Raw genomic sequence first — 23,731 nt, forward strand, 5'->3', positions numbered from 1 at the left:
AGATGTTGCACTTACACAGCAAAGCTGCAGCTAACACTTAGGTCTAGATACACATACACTTCTTTTTCTGTAGCAACAACTTCCTTTAGTTACCAGTTAGTGCCTGACTATAGGCCAGGCAGGACATGTATAACTAGCTACTAGCTTTCCAACCTTCATGGGTTGTTAGATAAGACCCCTAGGCAAACCGGAGACAAGGGAGTCTTCAACTTTGCGCACGCCGAGGACAGACTAGCTAAAACAGGACAGTCGACCACCTTAGAAAAGGGACCTACGGACCACTACTGATCTTGGACAAAATTGATTTGTCACTAGTTGTTGCGACGATGATGACTGGATGACACATAGATCATTGTTAACCCTAGTTGTCATAGATAAAGACCAAGTGGACTGTTGTGACAATTAGGACACATAAAAACTAAGTGGACGAAGAGAGATCTATGTCCCATTGTATATATTTGTATATAACTCTTTTGTGGAGACTAAATACACTTTGCTTTGCTGACTGCTAGTGATTGTACAAACTAACAGTAGCCAATAAATATCCTTTGTTTATGCACAGCCCTATGTTTGTACCTGTTTTGTTTCTCTAGAACTTCCTTTAGTTACCAGTTAGTGCCTGACTATAGGCCAGGCAGGACATGTATAACTAGCTATAACTAGCTACTAGCTTTCCAACCTTCATGGGTTGTTAGATAAGACCCCTAGGCAAACCGGAGACAAGGGAGTCTTCAACCTTGCGCACGCCGAGGACAGACTAGCTAAAACAGGACAGTCGACCACCTTAGAAAAGGGACAGACAAACTCAAGACTAGACCTGCAGTAGAGCACAGTACAAGTTCAGCTGCTCTCTACTGACAAGACACTTAGCTTTGTAGTAAGGACATTACAAGTAGAGATGAGCGAACCGGTTCGGCCGGTATGGGATCCGTGTCAGATTTTCCCAAAAGTCTGAGTCTGGTCGGATTTGGATTTTTGAAAGTCCGCTCCGAATTTTTTTCCTTGCTTTCTAAAATGGCAGCCGCCATTTTAGAAGGCAGGAAGTGTTTCGGGTGGGAAAAGCACTTTCCCATGATGCCTGGAACACTTCCAATCAGCAGAGATGTTGCACTAGCCCACCCCCTGTGTCAGGTCGGTATAGCTTTAAGAGAAGCGGCCTCCATGTTCACTACTGCTGCTCCTGTACTGGCCTCAAATTAATATTGCTGGACCTCCACTGGCCTCCAATAACTACTGCTGCTCTGTACTGGCCTCAAATGACTATTGCTGGACCTCCACTGGCCTCCAATGACTACTGCTGCTCCTTCACTGCATTTGTGACCTTTTTCCTGCATAGACCCTGTAATGGTGAATTTCCTGCATAGACCCTGTAATGGTGAATTTCCTGCATAGACCCTGTAATGGTGAATATTCAAGTCTAAAAGAAAATTGAATTTGAGATATTGAAAAGATAATGATGTTACTGACATGTAGAGACCTAAATTCAACCAGATACACTACCCCTGTATCATATAGATGCTTTAAACTATGAAATCTGAAGAAATGCGAAATCCGGTCGAACCTAACTTTTTAAAAAAATCCGGAAGTCCGGTCAGAACGAACTTTTGAAAAGTTTGCTCATCTCTAATTACAAGCCATCTCCAGCCAGAGCAGAGACCTGGGACTCGTACTACCCCAGAGTACGGGTCATCCAACACTGTGGGGCAGAAGGCGGTTAGGTGAGATAAGTAGCCATACACGATTATGAGGATTTCTTCAGAACGCTTCAAAGCTTCACCACATCACGGCAGAGTGCCTAGTACATTAGGCAAGGGCCCTCCTATCCAATCCCTATCACCTGTTACTGTTTCTTCTATCAACTCACCTATCTACTGTACTTCTTGAAGTATTGTATTGATTATTTTTGCACTCAGTATCTGAGCACTGTTTGCACTAAGATTTTTCAGGTTAAGTTGTACCTACTTGTACCTACACCTCGCAACTTGCCTTAGTCCTATGAAAGGTCTGGTTGCCGTGTGTCCGGGGTGGGTTTTACCACTCCTGGCCACTGTGACAAGTAGCCTCCAAAACACCAGAACCCACCAGCATGCAACATCAGTTCTAGAAACCCAGGCATATATCTATAAAAGGAGAAAAAGCAAACATTTGTTTAAAACAAATATGAAGTGATCTTGGCAGTGTCAGCGGTACAGAGAATCTGTAAAGCTGGAGGGGCCCACCCAGACTGCAGTACAGCGTGGACATTGGGGGACACCAAAGAGTTCTATTATGGGTCCTGACGTCTGTACTGTGCATCGTTTTTGTGTGCAAGAACATCCCTAGTAAGGGTGTGTGTCTGCCTGTCTTTTTGCTGCAGCTTTATCTGGAAGTGTTCTCTGCAGCAAACTCTAATGCTGGGTTTACATGGAAGCGAATTTTCACAATAACGATCGAATTAGAACGATAATCGTATGTGTAAATGCAGCGAATGATCGAACAATGAGCGAGAAATCGTTCATTTTGATCTTTTATCTTGTTCTTAAATCGTTGTTCGTCGTTCGCAAAAAATTCGCCGATCGTTCCGTGTAAACAGTCGTCGCACGAAAGTCTGGCCGCCCGCAGCCTGACCCCCCGCTTATCCGCAGCCCCCTGCGCCGGGTCGATCGCCACCCCTGCCGCCTTGATCGCCACCCCCCCCATTGCCACCCCCGTCGCCGCTGCTCTGATCGCCACCACCATCGCCGCCGCTCTGATTGCCACCCCCCATCGCCGCCGCTCCGATTGCCACCCCCCATCGCCGCCACTCCGATTGCCCCGCCGCCGCCGCTCCGATCGCCCCCGTCGCACCGGCCATGGGCATACGTTACCTGCTCCGCGTAGCAGGTCTTAAATCCCCGGCTCCCCTCTTCAGCGCATTGATTGGCTGAAGAGGTGAGCCGGGAATTTCAAACGGCTCTTCTTCAGCCAATCAGTGCTCCTCTTCAGCACTGATTGGCTGAAGAGGAGCTGTTTGAAATTCCCGGCTCCCCTCTTCAGCCAATCAATGCACGGCAGCACTGATTGGCTGAAGAGGAGCCGTTTGAAATTCCCGGCTCCCCTCTTCAGCCAATCAATGCACGGCAGCACTGATTGGCTGAAGGGGGGCGATCGGAGCGTCGGCGGGGTGATCGGAGCAGCGGCGGGGCGATTGGAGCGGCGGCGGCGGGGGTGGTGATCGGAGCGGCGGCGGGGGGGGCGATCAAAGCGGTGCAGGGGGCTGCGGTTGAGCGGGGGGACGGGCTGCGTGCGGGGGGCCGGGCTGCGGGCGTGCGATCAAAAAGCGATCGCAAAATGATTTTTCCATACGATATATCGTACCGTCTAAACGCTAATCGTTATGAAAAAAAAAATTTTTACTCCAACATCGTTAAACGTACGATCGGGCCAATTATCGTTTCGTGTAAACCCAGCATAATGGTGCGTTTACACAGACAGATTTATCTGACAGATCTTTGAAGCCAAAACCAGGAACAGACTATAAACAGGGAACAGGTCATAAAGGAAAGACTGGGATCTTTCCTCTTTTTAAATCCATTCCTGACTTTGGCTTCCAAAATCTGTCAGATAAATCTTTCTGTGTAAACACACCATTATGGTGCATTTACACAGACAAATTTATCTGACAGATCTTTGAAGCCAAAACCAGGAACAGACTATAAACAGGGATCAGGTCATAAAGGAAAGACTGTGATTTCTCCTCTTTTCAAATCCATTCCTGGCTTTGGCTTCAAATCTTTGGCAGATAATCTGTCAGATAATCCTTCTGTGTAAATGGGCCCTAATGCTAAATTTACACGGAGCGATAATTGGCCCGATCGCATTATTAACGATTTAGAAGTAACGATTTTTTTTATAACGATCAGCATTTAGACGGTACGATATATCGTACAGAAAAATTGTTTTGCGATCGCCACCCCCGCCGATCCGATCGCCACCCCCGCCGCTCCGATCGCCCCCCGGCCGCCGCTCCGATCGCCCCCCCCCCGCCCACTGATTGGCTGAAGGGGAGCCGTTTGAAATTCCCGGCTCCCCTCTTCAGCCAATAAATGCAAGGCAGCACTGATTGGCTGAAGGGGAGCCGTTTTCGTTTTTGTGTTTTCATTTTTTCCTCCTTGTGTTTAACCCCTTAACGACATCGGGCGTACCTATACGCCCCCGCAGGGTGGGCTTTAACGCAAACGGGCGTATAGGTACGCCCGATGTTTCCCCGATCGCTGTGTGTTCACACACAGCGGTCGGGGAAGATGGCCTGCTATAAATCATAGCAGACCATCTTAGCTTCACGGCACGGGGGGTGGTTAACACCCCCCGTGCTTAAGATCGCCGCTATAGGCTGATCAATTCAGTGCGAGGACGGCACCGACCGCCATTACTGTAAAAAGTAATGGTGGTCACCGTGCCACTGGCCCGATCGCCGTGAATGGCCGGCCGTTCACGGCGATCGGGCCGGTGGCACGGCGATCAGAGTCCCACAAAATAGTAAATACCTGCCCTGGACCCCTCAGCTAGGTAGCCGAGGGGTCCAGAGCAGGTATTTGTACATTACTCACCTGTCCCGGGCTCCTGATCGGTGTCTTCCGGGTTCGCGGCATCCTCGTGTTCGTTCGGGTCTTCGGCTTCCTCCGTGACGTCACGTTCGGCTTCTCTCGGCTATTTTCGGCTCCAGCGTCGGCTTTTTCCGTATTTTGCGCTCTGCTGCCCTCTAGCGGCTGATATGTGTAATACACTTATCAGCAGCTACAGGGATGTTCAGAATGTAGAAAAAGTTTTTGGTTTTTTTTTCAAATTTTTTTTTTCTATTTTCCGCACCCTATCGCCGCTGAGTGTTGATCAGCATCGCACGAAAGTGCGCTGCTAATCAGCAACTCCTCCTTTTTGGCGTAGGGTGTTTTTTTTCTATATTCTACTGCCACGGTCTGCTTATAAGTGCCGCACATAAGTGAGGCATTTATCAGCAACTCCTTTGTTGGCGTAGGTAACACGTAAAAAACACTACATTACACCACACTACATTGAATAAAGTTTGACACTACACCACTACATACCCCATATACCAATCCCCATATAAAGATGGCCCCCAGGGTGTTTTCGGTGTCGGACGCATACGTTATTATTGCCTCCGACACCGAAACAGCCAGTGAGGATGAATGGGGGGGATCCTTCTTTCCTCCATTCATCCTCATCATCCTCATCATCCAGTGACGTGTCTGGGGGGTAGCGTAGCGTACGCTGCCTCCCAGACACGTCTTTTCCGCCAGTACCGTCCCAATAAGAGATCACGGTATGGCGTGAAATTCTCCAAACTCTGTGAGAGTACCTCAGGGTACACTTACAGATTTAGGGTACGTGCACACTGCGGAATGGCAAAGGATAACCCTTTGTGCATTCCGCAGCTGGCACCCGCCGGCGGACTGATGCGGGCGCATGTCTCCACCCGTGTCATAGACTCCATGTTATGCATGGGCGGATTCCATCGTCCGTCCAAAGAATGAACACGTTGGACGGAGAACGGAATCCGCCCGTGCATAGAATGGAGTCTATGACACGGACGGAGACGTGCGCCTGCATCAGTCCGCCGGCGGGTGCCAACTGCGGAATGCACGAAGGGTTATCTGTCGCGATTCCGCAGTGTGCACGTACCCTTAGAGTGTATGTAGGAAGGGACACCCGAATCCAGCCCCAGATGCCCCCAGATGCCCCCTCCCCCCCCATCCTCGGAACAAGTGGGAAGATCGTCCGGGAACTGATCTTCCCACTGCTGGATAAAGGTTACCACCTGTACGGTGATAACTTTTATACCAGCACCCCCTCTTCCGGTCCCTCGCTGTCCTGTAGCTTGCGGCACGATCCGAACATATCAGAAGCAGTAATAGAGCCCTAATATTTAGCAGCCATGGAGCGGACCCAGCGCTTCTGGATATGAAGGACCCCGTATCGCACCAGGACAACATTTTCCAGGTGACGTCCCGCACACAGGAGAACGTGAGACCCCAGAAGAAGTGCAGAGTGTGGCGTAACAGGGGGATCAGGAAGGACACCATTTACCAGTGTGACACCTGTCCTGATCCCCCCGGCCTCTGCATACTGGATCGCTCCAAGGCGCACCACACGTCATTGGGGTTCTACATTATCTAAATTCTGTCCCTTATTCCTATTTCAGGGGTCACGTTGATCCAGGGATTATTCTGATCGCCATTATGGAGTCGGGAAGGAATTTTTCCCCTGTGATGAGGCTACTGTCGTCTGCCTTACGAGGGTTTTTTGCCTTCCTCTGGATCAACACAGGTTGAATTTGATGGACACCTGTCATTTTCAACCTTCTAAACTAATAATTGGCCCAATACCCCCAAATAAATTAGAATTGTCCCTTTTCCCCAGCTAAGTAGGTATGGCCGCCATTCCCATTAGAGGATGCCATGATGCAATTACAAAGCCTCTGTGCGGCCAGGACAGTAGAAACCCCCCACAAGTGACCCCATTCTGGAAACTACACCCGATAAGGAATCTAACAAGGGGGGCAGCGGGGATATGGCCCCCTGGTGACGGCCACATTTGGGACGTGAAAATGAAAAAAATTGTATTTTTTATTTTCTCGGCACATGTTCTACGTAAGTGCCCGTCACCAGTGGGGTCCATATCCTCACTGCACCCCTTGTTAGATTCCTTATGGGGTGTAGTTCCCAGAATGGAGTCACTTGTCGGGGGTTTCTACTGTCCTGGCAGCACAGGAGATTTGTAATTGCGACATGGCCTCCATCCTCCATTCCAGCCTCTAAATGGCGCTCTGTCCCTTTGGTGGCTTGCCCTGTGCCCATATGGCACATTATGCCCACATGTGGGGTATTTTCGTACTCAGGGGAAACTACCCTACACGTTTTGTGTTAATTTTCTTTTTTAACTCCTTGTGGAAATGGAAAAAAATCAAGGCTAGACCGACATTTAGTGTAATTTTTGTAAAATTTTTACTCTAAATCATTAATCTTGTCATGATTTTTTCATTTTCACAAGGGGTTAAAAGATAAAAAAAAACATTTAATGTGTAGCGCAATTTCCCCTGAGTACGGAAATACCCCACATGTGTACATAAAGCGCCAGTCGGGTGCAGGGTAAGCCTCCGAAGGGACGGAGCGCCATTTGGTTTTTAAAGGCTGGATTTGGATGAAATGGATTTCGAGGGGCCATGTTGCATTCAAAAGGCCCCTGTGTTGCCAAGACAGTTGAAACCCCCCACAAGTGACCCCATTATGGAAACTGCACCCCTCAGGGAATGTAACAAGGGGTGTAGTGAGCATATAGACCCCACTGGTGACGGGCACAAATGTGGAACAATGTGGCGTGAAAATGAAATATTACATTTTTTACACTATAATGTTGGTTTAGCCTTAAATATATCATTTTCACAAGGGGTTAAAAGAGGAAAAAAAAACAAAATGTGTAGAGCAATTTCCCCCGAGTCCGTAAATACCCCACATGTGGACATAAAGCGCCATGTGGGCGCAGGGCAAGCCTCCCAAGGGAAGGAGCGCCATTTGGATTTTGGAGGTTGGATTTGGCTAGAATGGATGATGAACGCCATGTCGCATTTACAGAGCCCTCGTGCTGCCAAAACACTGGAAACCCCCCACAAATGACCCCATTCTGGAAACTGCAGCCCTCAGGGAATCTAACAAGGGGTGCAGTGAGGATATGGACCCCTTGATGACAGGCACATTTGTGCCATGAAAGTGAAAAAATGAAATTTTTTACTTTTACGTCACATTGTTCCACATTTGTGCCCGTCACCAGTGGGGTCCATATGCTCACTGCCCCCCTTGTTAGATTCCTTGAGGGGTGTAGTTTCCAGAATGGGGTCACTTGTGGGGGGTTTCCAGTGTCTTGGCAGCACGAGGGCTCTGTAAATGCGACATGGCGCTTGAAATCCTTTTCAGTGAAATTCAGCTTCCAAAAGCCAATTGGCGCTCCTTCCCTTTGGAGGCTCGTCCTGCGCCCCCTTGGCACTTTATCGCCACATGTGGGGTATTTCCGTACTCAGGAGAAACTGCGCTACACATTTTGTGTCTTTTTTTGCCTCTTATCCCTTTAAGAAAATGAAAAATTGAAGGCTAGAACAACGTTTTAGTGTAAAAAATAAATTTTTCTTTTTTCACGCCATATGGGGTCCAGATGCTCACCGCACCCCTTGTTACATTCCTTGAGGGGTGTAGTTTTCTAAATGGTGTCCCTTTAGGGGTGTTTTTTAGGTTTTGGCACCCCAGAGCCTCTGCCAACCTGAAGTGGTACAGTCAAAAATGACCAAATATAACGGAGGCGTTGAAATTCACTAGGCGCTCCCTTATATCTGAGGCTTGTGGTTGCGTCAAATAGCGCAATAGGGTCACATATGGGGTATTTCTATAAACTGCAGAAACGGGACAATAATTATTGGGGTGCATTTCTCTGGTAATAGGTTTATAATTATGAAAAATATTGGATTACAATAAAATCTCTGCACAGAAAATTAAAATTTTCAAATTCCTTACACACTTAGCTTTTATTTCTGTGACTCCCCTAAAGGGTTAAAACACTTTCTTGATATGCTTTTGCAGAGTTTGGGGGGTGCAGTTTCTGAAATGGGGTGCTTTGTGGGGCTTTCTAACATACAGGCCCCTCAAATACACTTTAAACCTGAACAGGTCCCTAAAAATATCTGATTTTGAAATTTTACTGAAAATTTGGAAATTTGCTGCTAATGTTTTAAGCTCCCTATTGTCTAAAAAAAATGAAAGATAGTTTAATAAATGCCGCCAACATAAAGTAGACATGTTGCTAATGCTATTTAATATATAATTTATGTGGTATAACCACTTTCTGTATACGCAAAAAAGTTTCAAAGTTGGAAAAATGCATTTTTTCAAATTTTTTCACATTATTTGGGTTTTTTTCATAAAGATTTGTTATGAGTATCGACTCCAATTTACCAGAAATGTAAAGTACAATATGTCACGAGAAAACAATCTCAGAATCAGCCGGATAGGTAAAAGCATCCCGAAGTTATTAATGACTAAAGTGACACAGGTCATATTCATAAAATTTGTCTCTGTCATTAAGGCCATTTCAGGCTCGGTCCTTAAGGGGTTAAAAGGCCATAGCCCTTGCAATTTGTCAACTAGAAACCCACATGTGTCCTTTTTTTTTGCGGCACTAATTGTACTTTGCAATGGCAGACTTAATTTTTGCATAAAATATGCTGCGAAACCAGAAAAATATTATATGCGCAGTGAAATAAAAAAATCAAACCGCAATTCTTTTTCTTTGGGGGTTCGTTTTTATGCCGTTCGTCCTATGGAAAAACTGACATGTTATATATGTTTCTGAAGGCGGTACAATATGCAACTTGCATAACTTTTATATTATTTGATGGCTTTTAAAAAAATAAAATCTTTTGCAGAAAAAAAAAGGTTCCTTAACCCTTTAAGGACATGGCCCATTTTCGTTTTTACGTTTTCGGTTTTTCCTCCTTGTGCATAAAAGGTCATAGCACTTGCATTTTTCCACCTAGAAACCCACATGAGCCCTTATTTTTTGCGTCACTAATTGTACTTTGCAATTACAGGCTGAATTTTTGCATAAAGTACACTGCGAAACCAGAAAAAAATTCAAAGTGTGGTGAAATTAAAAAAAAAAAACGCATTTATTTTATTTGGGGGAAATGTGTTTTTACGCCATTCGCCCTGGGGTAAAACTGACTTGTTATGCATGTTCCTCAAGTTGTTACGATTAAAACGATATATAACATGTATAACTTATATTGTATCGGATGGCCTGTAAAAAATTCAAACCGTTGTTAACCAATATACGTTCCTTAAAATCGCTCCATTCCCAGGCTTATAGCGCTTTTATCCTTTGGTCTATGGGCTGTGCGAGGTGTCATTTTTTGCGCCATGACATGTTCTTTCTATCGGTACCTTGATTGCCCATATACGTCTTTTTGATCGCTTTTTATTACATTTTTTCTGGATTTGATGCGACCAAAAATGCACAATTTTGCACTTTGGGATTTTTTTGCGCTGACGCCGTTTACCGTACGAGATCAGGAATGTGATTAATTAATAGTTCGGGCGATTACGCACGCGGCGATACCAAACATGTTTATTTATTTATTTATTTGTTTACTTTTATTTAAAACCTGGGAAAAGGGGGGTGATTCAGACTTTTATTAGGGGAGGGGGCTTTTTACTATAAACAACACTTTATTTTATTTTTTTACACATATACTAGAAGCCCCCCTAGGGGACTTCTAGTATATACACTGTGATCTCTCATTGAGATCTCTGCAGCATAGATATGCTGCAGAGATCCATGAGATCGGCACTCGTTTGCTTTCGGCTGCTGCAGCCGAAAACGAACAAGTGCCGAGCCGAGGACGGCGCCATCTTGGACGCGTCCCCGGCCGGCATCAGTAACGGAGATCGCTCCTCCGGGACAAGGTCCCGGAGGAGCGATCTCCCCCACTAGACACCAGGGAAACGTTGCCTCCGGTAATCGGAGGCAGCTGTCAACTTTGACAGCTGCCTCCGATTAGCTAATTAGCGGGCACGGCGATCAGACCGTGCCCGCTAATAGCAGCGGTCCCAGGCTACTCGCGGCACCCGGGATCGCGGCACTTCAAAGCGGGGCCGCCGCGCGGCCCCGCTTTGAAGTGCAAGTGAGGACATATGACGTACCGGTACGTCATATGTCCTTAAGAGGTTAAAATCGCTCTATTCCCATGCTTATAACGCTTTTATCCTTTGGTCTATGGGGCTGATTGAGGTGTCATTTTTTGCGCCATGATGTGTTATTTTTATTGGTACCTTGATTGCGTATATGCGTCTTTTTCATCGCTTTTAATTACAGTTTTTCTGGATTTAATGCGACCAAAAATGCACAATTTTTGCACTTTGGCGGGTCTTTGCGCTTACGCTATTTACCGTGCGAGATCACGAATGTGATAAATTAATAGTTCAAGCGATTACGCACGCAGCGATGCCACACATGTTTGTTTGTTTATTTATTTATTTTTATTTATAAAATGGGAAAAGGGGGGTGATTCAGACTTTTATTAGGGGAGGGTTTTTTTTATTACTGAAGACACTTTTTTTTTTTTTTACTTATACGTTAATTAGAAGTCCCCCGGAGAGATCAGTGTAGCTGTATAACACAGCACCAATCCATCAGATCACTAGACACCAGCGACGCCACTAGACACCAGGGATGGGCTGCAAATAAGACTGTTAGATGCAGCTGTCATGTTTGACAGCTGCATCTAACGGTCTTAATTAGCGGGAGCAGCAATCGGCCCACATCCACTAATAACTGCAGATAGCAGTCGGGCGTGGCTCTCCTCAGAACTCCTCTTGCGGACATATGCCGTACGGGTACAGCATATGTCCTTAAGAGGTTAAAGGGGTACATCAGTATGAGAAAATTGTATTTAAATGAAACGATCACCCTAACATATATAAGTTTCTAATATAATGTAATTAACAATAGTCATCGCTTTAGTGCCAGAAGCAGCTGCAGCACTGATTGTGCAAAAGTCTGCAGAGAAATTAGGGCTGTGTTCACACATGTTGGAGTGTCATTGCAGTACTGCAATGTCTCCACAAAAATGATGCAGTAACACAAGTAAATGATGCTAAATGGCATAGAGGATCAGAGCCGGCACTGCAAATCCCATCTCGACAAAAAACAAGGCATAAACAGTATGTCCCATGTAAGATAATATCGGATAAAGTCCTTTTTGTGGGGCTCAACTTCAAAGATAAAAGATGCTTGATCATAATATGTGCGACGAGATGGAAAGAAAAAAAGGCACAAATAAAGTAATGATCTTTTTAATTTAATTCCAATATCAACGTTACAAGAAGAGAATCCAGAGTGCTGTTTGAGTTAAATGGCAACTGATACTGCAATTAAATAATTTAGTAACACAATGAAACTGCGGCCTAGATGTTCTGCAACGGTTTTCGGCGGAGAACGCGCAGGGTGCAGGACTGTGTTGAACAGCTGAGGGGAAGCGATGCATTCTGTAAATTGTAATACTAAGCAGTTGCTCAACCAGGGAGTAAAGCCACAAAATACAGAACAAAGACCTCCAAAACAAATGGATTTTTGGTGGTTTTAGAACTTGATCACACAGGTAAGCAATGCTATATGCTTCTGCGGCAGATTTTTTTTTTTTTTTTACCTTTAGCTGGAGTTCCCCTATAAGGCCAAAACAGGCTGCGGAGGCAGGAGGTTAAACAATATCCTGCTGACTGACAATGCATGCTTTTATTTATGTACCTACAAGCACACCCATTTATATATCTAGAAATACACTCTCTACATCCTCCTCTACAAAGTCACTCTACCTGTTTTACTCCCCCTAGGACATAGGGTGTGTATGGGTGATTAGTACCCAGATACATAACCTACATTTAACTACATGAAAATGTATTTGCAAAGTGGATGCATATAGACTCTCTGACAGGAGTCAGTTAGTGATAGTGACTGTATAACAATTAGTGCTAGGACTTCATCCATCTTCTGCGTCCATCTTCTCCAGCCACCAGGAGTCAAATGCTAAACATTCGGGTTAAGTTGCACCAGAACCAGAAAACACCTATATTCCTAGGAAAATGATGTATAATGTATAATTGAAAACTGACACTCAGTACCTGACTGAATACTAGACAACGCCTATATAGTACTCTGTGTCCCCAATATCAGTCATAAATCACTCAAGGTTCAAAATAATTTACAAAACTTTATTAAATCCATCACAAAAGAAAAAAAAAACATATAAAATCAAGACCTAGGAGGTGGGAGACCCCAACTACTGGGACAAGAGTAACTGATAATCATTTAGGCTATGTTCACACTGCGTATGAGTCCGGCCGCATTTCGTACGCCGCCGTACATGTGCGCTGAAACTACGGGCGTGGGAAAAATCGGCATGCGGCTGGATGCGTACGAACCGCGAACATACGCCCGTAGTACAGTTATGCTTCCCTAGCTTGTTTCGAAGTGATCTGAAACAAGTCATTTACTTGGAAATCTTCGCCCAGCCCAATAAAACTCACAGAACCTTTTGGGTCGAAAAATCAAGTTCAATTTGGCTGAAATAAGTACTTCGTACGGGACCGCATAGAAATCCATGGCTGTGAGTTGGAACATTTCCGTCCTCAAACAATGGTCTTTTTCATTTTTCACGGCGCCGCATACTATCCGGCCGTAAGCTCATACGTAGTGTGCATTGTGCGGGCGTATTTCGTATACTTTCAAGCGAACGCATCAACCTCAAAACTACGTGCGTATATTCGCGGTTCGCACTACGGCCGGACTCATACGCAGTGTGAACATAGCCTTAAAGTGTATGTGCATATTTGTAAACCTAATAATCAACTCATTCAGCATAAATGCATGTACAAAATAAAGTGCAAGTGATGTGCTATAATGCTCCAGTACGCTAAACAGAGTAATAATACAAGGTATAGTCATAAACATGCCACAAATATGTTACCAAAAAGTATATAAGGTCCCAGTCCGCTCACTCCAATGCCAATATAAGGTCCCAGACCTCACTCCAATGCCGTTTCGCATCGCTTCCTCAGGGCGGCGTTTTGTCATTTATTTTGAACCTTGAGTAATTCATGATTGATATTGGGGACACAGAGTACTATATAAGTGTTGTCTAATTACAATACATAGCTTAGTGGGGCCCGTGGAGGAAGGGGGGCCCGGGGGGAAAAGGTAAGAGCGTGTGTCCTTCTGCTTAACCCCTTATGTACTGCTGGGTGTAAGTTACCCCAATATTTACTTACATGCTGCAACACAAAAAAGGGTTAACAAGCAGAAGACAGATATCTGCTTTACTGCTCCGATAACCTCTGACCTCTGTTCTCCAGCTGTGAAGTAGGAAAGGAAAATGTGCGGAGCTCCTTGCAGAGGTCAGGGGTTATCAGTGTATGAGCAGTAGAGCAGATATCTCTTTGTCTTCTGAACTTTGGGTGACTTACACGCTGCAGAACATAAGGGGTTAGCCAGAAGGTAGTCTGCTCCTGCACCTATATATTTAACCATAAGGGCTCCTAATGGGCCCTTATAGGTAAAAACAGTGGACTGTCATAGCAAGCAGCCATTGGCTCTCTGCTCTGCCAGTCACTCTTGGGGCCCCGTGAATCCTAGCTACGCCCCTGGCCAGAGCCTTACATTAAATGATCGGCTGTGCTACTGTCACTGTTCGATTAGGACCCCTGCAGCATGATTGTTTTCCCTGTCTGCCAAAGGTCTCATACTTACCTCTGTGCAGTCAGCTCAGCAATCTTCAGACAGCAATGACCAGGGTTAATGTAATGGTCCCCTATGGGGACATACAAAGTGAGAAAAATAATGACATGCCCGTTCCCCAATAAAAGTTTAAATCCACTCCTTTCCTAATTTACAAATAGAACATGTAAAAATAAATAAATATCTACAGTATATATTGATTAAGATATAACAATACTATTCCTATACGGTGAATCGCATAATAATATTAACAGCTGCTGCTGCCCTAGGCACTAAACCTGAAGATGCCCCCATCTTGGGGAACGTGGTTTCGGCCACATGCATTTCTCTACATGTAGATTGTCTGAATGGCATTGTCATGGTTTTTAACTGCTTAAAACACAAATTTTAACATTGATTCAATGATTAGAGCTGTCTGCATATTGCCCGAAGGAATTCTCACAACAGAATTGGTAGGTAATAGCTCCAGGCGTCACAGCCATACCAGATCTGAATAACACCTCCCCACCAGATCTGATCATACCTCCTCCCCTACCCCCTCAAAAAGACAACAGATTTACTGGCAAGTCTGAACGGGAGGTGGGAGACTAAAAAAAAAAAAAAAAAATTGTTTCCTTCCCCCTGCTCCCTGGGGCTGCCCCTCTGCAAGGTGCTGCCCTTGGCACTGGACCACGGGTGCCTAGTGGTAAATACGGCCCTACCTATTACACAGCCCAATAAATGTTTAGCAAGGGCGGCACAGACATTGTTTGGCTGAGTGACCTGTCAGCTTAGACGGGCCACTCTGAACCGGGAGAGAGAGAGTGCAGGAGGAGACCGGGAACGTGTACAGGTGATGTTTGTTGAATCGTCCGCTATCAGCTGTGCCTCACTATTACACACGCCAATGTGCGGTTGGCAGACGATTTTAGGTCAGGGTGTAAAGAAACGATCAGCCGATGATCCTTTCATCGGCTGATCTCTCTATTACACGGAGTGATAATCGCCCAAATCAGGCCCTTACCCATAGGGGAACCTCTGCAGACCTCAGGTATATTCTGCTATGTTTCATGTAGTGAATAAGGATAGAGAGAAGTAAAAGGCTTTCTCCATTTCACATATAGAGCTCTGTAAAAATTAAAGCAGTTACTCAAGGTTGGAAAAACATAGCGGCCTTCTTCCAGACACAGCACCACTCTCCTCTTCAGTTTGTATGTGATATTGCAGCTCCGCTCCACTGAAGTGAATGGATTTGCAATACCAGTCACAAACTAAGGGCAAGGGTGACGCTGTTTTTGGACGAAAGCATCTCTATATTTTTTCTTTAAAGTATTGAGAACCCCTTTATCCTTACTATATCTGTCTACATAAAATGGCAGTATAGGTAATAAGCTTTTAGTTATTACAAAGTGTCTGTAGTGTCCCACTGCATGTTTTCTTTTTCTTCTTACACCTTGGTAAAAGTGTCTCACTCTAGTGTCACAGGTTAGGACAGGAGGCTGCTGTTCTTTCCTCCAACCACTAGATGTCATACTCTCACATCATAGCTGCAGCTAACACTAAGGGGGGCATTTATTAAGTCCGGCGTTTTTTACGCCGGACTTATAAATGCCCCCGCAGCTCCGGCGCTACGGGGATTTATGTAGAGGCGGACTGCCTCTACATAAATCCCGTGCGCGCCGGTGCGCACCGCCGAAAACCTACGCCAGCTGAGGACTGGAGTAAGTTTTCGGCGTACATTTGGGCGGAACGGATGGTAAATCGCGCGGACTCTAAGTCCGCGCCCTCCGTTCCACCCACTACACGCCCCGTTTTCCGTCCCCCTGGCGTACTCGGCGGAAAGTGCCGATTTGCGAATATTTTATTCGCAGATCGGCCATTTGCGTATAAAAAATACGCAAATCGGCACTTTCCGCCGAAAATCATCCGTACGCCGGATGATACATGTGGCCCTAAGTCTAGCTACACACACTTTCCCCATTTTTATAGTAGCAATTTTCCTTTAGCAGAGAGTTAGTGCCTGGCTTCAGGCCAGGCAGGACATGTAAATAGTTTGCTCCTGCAGCTAACTATCCAAGGGAAGAGTAACAAGGTTTCTTCACCCCTTGCCTACACCGGGGATTCTACCTAAGAACACAGGATAGTTGGCCATCTTAGAGAAAGGGACGGATACTTCAAGACTGTACCTGCAGTATAGCACAGTGCCAGAAAGCCGCTCTCTACTGACAGACATTTAGCTTAGTAGGAAGGATTCTACAACCCAGCTCCACTCATTGCAGAGACCTGGGCCTCATGCAACCCCATTAGGACGGAAACTTGACACTGAGAGGCAAAATGCGGTTAGGGAAGATAACTGCATACGTGAGTACAAAGATATCTTCAAACACTACGGAAACACTTCACCATATCCTGGCAGAGTACTTAGTACATTAGGCAAGGGTCCCTCCTATCCGGTCCCTGACACCTTTTACTGTTTTTTTCTGTCAACTCACCTGTTTTGCCTGTTTGAACTAACGTCCGATTGCCATGTGTCCTGCGGTGGGTGTGATGGCCCGTGGCTTTTGGTCTACTGCCGGGTCAGCTGGTACAATGGTGTGGTAGCTGAGTGGGTCTAGGATCACTTGGGCACTTGTCACTGTAGCCTGCAGTGGTATAAGACCCACTCTGGACAGTTTGGCGCCCCTCCTGCAGAGAAAGGTTTAGCCCAAGTGTAGGTGTGTATAGGTGCAATAGAACTTAGGGGCCCGTATGGGGTCAATACATGGGTGTTACCACTCCTGGCCACCGTGACAAGTAGCCCCCAAAACACCCGAACCCACCAACAGGCCCAACATCAGTTCCAGCAACCCGGGCCATGGCATGTCAGCTGGTTGTGTTCTCATGTTAGGATTGTACATGTATGTGTAATCCAATATATGTGATGAGCTGATATCAGTTTCATACTGCCAATCTTTCTTTTTATCATATATCTATCTATCTAGGGGCTGGCTGACAAATTTTACCTAGGGAGCAGGCACACAGCTCTGTCCCATGAGTAGCAGGCAAGCGGCCCATCTTTCAAGGACCACTCTGGCGCTTACTTATTTTTACTCTCTCCACATCAGTGCAGGAAAGGTTAATGCCACACGCGCCACAGAATTGGAGTATTGGGGCCATAGTTACCAGCCACGGACAGCCTTTGTGATTGGCTTTGGTTGTGAAGGCCAGCCCCAATACTCTAAGACGCACAAGACCCATCGGGCACCCTCAACCCTGCATCAGAGGCATCCTTGGTCATGACATGATACCAAGATAGCCACGACTCGCCTCCAGACGAGATGGCTCAAGCCCTTGAGTATCCTTTTAAACCTAGTGCTCTCTCACATGCTTTGTAGTATGTAATGAGCTATCATAGGATATATATCTATTGGATCAAAGGGAACCTAGCTCCAGGTGTGCAGCATGGTACATTAAGGTACCATTCTGTGCACCTGGTGACCCTGATACCAGTGTTGTAATTATCATTTAAATCGCCCCAATGGTTCTTCATGATGGTAACAGCTTGGGGGATACAGTTGACACCCGTGTCCTGTACTGTCACCAAATAAAACCTACTATATGAACTATTTTATTACTATAAATACCAGTATATAGTAGTGCAGTTACATCCAGTGACTAGGCATCTTCTCTGTGTGAACTACAAGTGATGGTTTTGCTAATCGAAGTGGTTCGCTTTTCATTTTCCTCCCCATCTGGCCTGGCCGTCACAAAGACTTCTCCAGTCCATGAATTGTGTACGCAGGATCTACCAGACAAACGTTTTAGATTCTCAGCTCCAGGACCATCCTCACCTTTAGACAAATTTCCCATCTGTATTGCTCCACGCTGTAACAGTGCCCACTTTATGCCCCATCTAGTATTTATACTCAGGCTGCATCCTTCGATGTCCTCATATAGTAGATAAGCCCCCTAGCCCCTCAATATATAAAGGATTGACCCTCCTTGTGCCCCCAAATTTACTAGTCAGGCCTCCCTGTGTCTCCACATAGTAGTTAAGCCCCCTCTGTGCCCCAATATAGTAGATATGCCCCTCTGTCACCATGCAGAAGTAGTAAGGCCCCTATGTGCCCCATTTAGCAGTTTGGCATCCATATAGTATTTAGACCTCTCTGTTTATTAAAATGAATATACTATTAGGTACATCACTTTTTTTTTACAGTAGCAGTTCAGTTCAGTCCTTTTTTTTTTTTTTTAACTTTGCCCAGTTGCCTAGCTCGAGGCCATTCTTTGGCCGTGCACCAGCCCGGGTCTATGCTCTGGGGGTGGGCCCAGTGGCCCCAAGTGGGACCATATCCCCTCCCCTCTGTGACGCAGCTCCATTGCTTTTATAGTGCTGCATCACAGAGGGGAGGAGATATGGTCCCACGGGGGGGGGGGGGGGGGCTGGCCTGTCGGGCTGATGCACGGCCAAAAAACAGCACCAAGCACAGGAACCGGGCGGCCTCTGAGTGACCTTGCTGATACAAATGAGCTAGTGCTGCTAAGAATGTGACAGTAGTGTCCTGGAATGGCTACATGACCTTTTTAAAATCATCTTCTTTGTATTTTGCATTCAGGTAAAGTTGTCTGTGAGGAGGCAAACAGCAACATGCATTCCTTTATTGGAACAATGGAATGGAATGGAGAAAAATATTCTTTAGATAAAGATTGCATTCTTCTAAGGGGATGTAAAATGCGTAACACTAAATATTGCTACGGACTGGTCATTTATGCTGGTATGTAATTGATCAAATACAGTATATATCATCTTTGTACTTGCATAAGGCACATATCGGGGCGTAACTAGAAATGGCTCGGCCCCATAGCCAGCTCTTGATTGACCCCCCCCCCCCCCTCCTTCCTGACTGACCACTAAGCCGCCAAGTTTAGTCATAACTGCAAGCACTCGTCAGGAGGACTTTCATTTAAAGGGACATTTGCAGATCCCTGGAGGCCTGCTCGGCCGCTGCAAATGATGACCACTCAGGGAGCCCAGTGTATAGCAGGAGCAGGCCATGGGGCCCCCTGATGTGGCGGGTTCTGTAGCTGCCGCTATGGTTGCTACATTTGTAGTTTCGCCTCTGGCACATATTGAATGTGTACTTCTGTGTGGGCTAAAATTAACCTCTTGGAGGTAGAATTAAATGTTTTACGTCCTATAACACAGCAGGTGTTGACTAAAAATGCATCTCAATACTTATTTCCCTAGTTCTGATGTTTTAGAAATACCCTATATGTGCCCCTACTTGACTCAGACAGACCTCACACATGAAGAGCACCCAGACATGAAGTAGCAAGAGGCAGTATTATGAAAGAAAAAGATAAATTCTGCTAGTTTTTTATTTATTTAAAAATCTTTAATAGCCTCAGCTGTAGCAGACATGACAATTCCAAATATGTACTTGTATGTACAGTATATGCCACAGACAGGAATCTTCCAAATCGAAAAAACAAACATGCCTCAAATTTAACCCCTTCATGACCGAAGGTCATTGATGCACGGATGTCCAGGTCAAAATGAAGCAATGTTCCTCCTTGTCTTCTAAGAGCCATAACGCTTTTATTTTTACACCTACAGGGCTGGTTGGGGTGTCATTTTTATTCCAAAACAAACAAACTGCAGAATGAGGGACTAGGGTGCCTTGGGCCCAACCTTAAATTCATTTGAGGGAGCTACCATATCACATAAATTTTTCGGACTAATACACATAAACCACATGGTGATATTACAGTGTGGGCAGGTGTGTCTAGTCAGTACAGAACTGCCCTACACTTTGTGAATAGCTCATACTACTGTGAGAGCATCATTAATCCAGTCATTGTGCCTCTCCATAAACAAGGAAGGCCTAATTTCATCTACATGAACCACTATGCTCCAGCTAATTGATGTTGCATCATTAGGGGGTGGCTGCTGGAGACTGGGTGACCACAAATGGAGTGGCCTCCACTTTCTCCAGACCTTAATTACATAGAAAAGCTATGGGATCAGCTGAGTCGCTGTGTAGAGGCGCATAACTCTGTACCCCAAAAGCTCAATGACCTGAGGGCCGTACTTCAGGGAAAGGGGGATGCCATGCCTCAGTAGGCAATAGGTTGACTTGTGAACAGCATAAGATGATGATGTCAAGCTGTAATTGATTCTCAAGGAGAAATGACAAGTTATTGAGACGCTGACATTTTTTGTTGGGGTATACCCACCACTGTTGTTGGCTTTTGTTTGAATAAATTGTTTGCGATGACGAAATCACCATTGCGTGCTTTTACTTAAAGGAGAAGTCCGGTAAAAATTTTATGAAAGTATTGCCGGACCATTTTTGACGGACTTCTCCATTAAATGTCCTGCTTTCATGATATAATATCACTGTTGCATGAACTTTTTACATTTTTCACCCGCAAGCCAATTATCTCTAACGTTTTGTGGGTTGTGTATGCTTGTGTCTCTACCTTATGCTGCCATCTTGTGGCCTTTTTGTGCTAGTACAGGTTTAATATGTCTAATACAAGTTTAACATGTAACTACAGCTTTAACTTTTTGATATATCTTCAACTTATATTTTTCAATTGGAACACAAGGGTTCTGAGTGACCTACACAAGATGTTTGCTCTATTTCATATTGTCAGTGATAGGACTCGGTCAGGGAAGAGACAGGGGAGACACAGACAGGGAAGCTTTCGCTAGTCCCTGCCCACTTTCCCTGCCTACACACAAGTAACACACAAAGAGGGTGCAGGAGGAGCTTAACATTATAAACGGGATAACTGGACTTAAAGGGGGTAACAAAAACAATATTCAAACGGTCCCCCTTCCCAATACCATGCTATGTCTCTGGAATTCTAAATTCATCATCTCTGTGTCCACTCTGACAACATGCTGCTCCCTCTTCCCCCCTCCCATTGTAGACACAGTACATGTGATCTCCTCTCTGGGGGCCAGGTTAGCTGTCTATTTACTTGGTAACCCGACCCCCCAGGACATCATCTGGATCATCTCCATGCACCTGATCATTGCTAGTGATTACTACTGCTTCTGTAGACTTACATGTGTCCCTGCGCCTAGGTTTTTGTAATATGAAAAGTTATAGTTCTATCACTGCTTGCTGTCAGTATATCTGCATTCACTGAAAGTAAGCAGAGATAGAACTATAACTTTTCATATTACATATGTACCTGTCTTTGTGTCTCAGCTCTACATATATAACTAAACTATATACTGTATATCCTTTTTAGGCCATTTGTATTTAATATAGGAGCTGTTATGTGACTAATATCTACACAATAAATGTTTATGCAGTACTTTACAATCCTTGTTCACTTTCATAGGATTTGACTCAAAAATTATGAAAAACTGTGGAAGATTCACAGTGAAGAAAACTAAATTGGATGTTATGATGAATTATATAGTGGTCATAGTAAGTGTACATATTTTACTATATTGTTAGGCTTTAAAGGAAAACTTGTAGGCATCATTAGGACAAAAATATCAACTAAACTCCCCATTAAGCCACTGTGTCCAGATGTATTAAAGGGAGTAAAATATAGACTGGTGTAGACTGCCCACAGCAACTTATGACAGCTCTGCTTATATTTTACTAGAGCTGAGAACTGAGCTGTAATTGGTTGCTAAGGGCAGTTTACACCAGTATATCTGTCTGAGTATACAAATGTAAAGATGCAAATATATTAAATGAAAATACACTGCTAAAATGCTGCAGTAGGGTCATCATTATTTTGGCAAAATGTGCTTCTACATTAATTGTATTTGATGATGTTAGTATTTTGATGGTAACATTGTTTACTTAATTTATAGGTATTTGTGGTTTTAATTGTCTGTGCTGTGTCACTGGCCTTCGCTTCAGGTTTTTGGGCAAACCAGTTCCAGGAAAAACACAGTTATATACCACCATTACCTTCAAACATGGGTCCAGCTTACAGTGCATTCCTTGTCTTCTGGGGCTATACAATTCTGATGAGCACCATTGTGCCGATGTCAATGTATATCACGTAAGGACATGAGTATGAAAATACAAAGTTAAAGTACTTTAATGGAAATTAAATTGTGTATTGAAATTTCCACAATGTGTGGTTTATATACAAGAATGCTGCTATAGTATTTATAATTTAAATGTTTTGAGAGTTAGCGGTATTTAACTTCTTAATGACAACCATATGCGGTCATTAAGGGCCCTTATTCCAGGACATCGCCTTTTCATAGCATGTCTAGAATAAGGTGGTGTAGGTCCCCTCTGCGGAGACTGCAAAAACGTGGCTGTCAGTATGACAGCTGGTCCCCAGCTGTATCAACCAGGAGTGGAGAAACCGACATGTAAAATGTCTGCTGTAGTATACTTAAAGCGACTCTGTACCCAAAATCTGACAAATCCCCCCCCCCCCTCAAACTGCTTGAACCTTCGGATAGCTGCTTTCACTCCAAAATCTGTCCTGGGGTCTGTTCGGCAGGTGATGCAGTTATTGTCCTAAAAAACAACTTTTTAACTTGCAGCCCTGTGTCAAATTGGCATGGCCTAGAGTACCCATGGCCTAGAGTACCCATTGCGACATCCCTCCGTCCCTCCTCCCTGCCCTCCTCATCATTAGGAATGTCCCTAGAACAATTTCTCCTATTCATTACCTTTGTTGACACTGCACATGAGCTGGATCGTTAAGGCACCTGTGCAGTGTTCAGACAGGTGATGAATAGGAAAAATCCTGCCCAGGGGTGTTCCTAGTGATGAGGAGGGATGGAGGGGTGTTGCAAGCCTAGGGCATACACACTCCTTTTTCAAGGATAAGTATATAACCGCTTGCCTGTCTTAAATATACTAAAAAAAAACATACAAAATCAGTACCAAACACTTACCTACTCCACCTCCTGGATTGCTTCTGGACTGAATGCGCATGTCAGTAAACGCAATCCAGCTTCACTGTCCAGATAGGTGGGGTGGATACAGGTAACACCCTCTGGTGTATTAATATCCAATTGGATGGGAATAATAATGGTATAGTAAACAAACATATGATCATTCCTATAATTCAACCCTGTAAGGAACCTCGTCCCAAAATTTAGTATCCAAAATGCCTCTCTATTGTACATCTTCCTTTTCCAGTTGCCACCTCTAACATTATTGAATACCTTCTCTATAGCGAAAGAAGTGAAAAACTTTAAAGGGGTTATCCAGTGCTACAAAAACATGGCCAGTTTTTCCAGAGACAGCACCACTCTTGTCTCCTGCTTGGGCGGGGTTTTGCTGCTCAGTTCCATTGAAGTTAATAGAGCTTAATTGCAAACCGCACCTGAACTGGAGACAAGAGTCATGTTGTCTCTGAAAGAAAGTGGCCATGTTTTTATAGCACTGGATAACCCCAGTAAGTCCCCATCATGCTGATCAATAAAGTGTTTAGAGGCTCCTGAGACATTAGAAACCTT

At 44.8% G+C, this 23,731-nt stretch overlaps 1 protein-coding gene across 1 annotated transcript in view; it reads left to right on the forward strand.

The window, feature by feature from the left end:
• Nucleotides 1-23,731, forward strand: part of ATP8B3 (ATPase phospholipid transporting 8B3) — a 317,397-nt gene that overhangs the window by 121,384 nt on the left and 172,282 nt on the right. Inside the window, exons 10-12 of the mRNA XM_069963518.1 lie at nucleotides 18,885-19,043; nucleotides 21,628-21,716; nucleotides 22,115-22,308. Of these exons, the coding sequence (XP_069819619.1) occupies nucleotides 18,885-19,043; nucleotides 21,628-21,716; nucleotides 22,115-22,308 (442 nt within the window). The remainder of the gene's footprint in view (nucleotides 1-18,884; nucleotides 19,044-21,627; nucleotides 21,717-22,114; nucleotides 22,309-23,731) is intronic.

This window comes from Dendropsophus ebraccatus, chromosome 3 (assembly GCF_027789765.1).
Source record: "Dendropsophus ebraccatus isolate aDenEbr1 chromosome 3, aDenEbr1.pat, whole genome shotgun sequence".
Taxonomy (NCBI): Eukaryota; Metazoa; Chordata; class Amphibia; order Anura; family Hylidae; genus Dendropsophus; species Dendropsophus ebraccatus.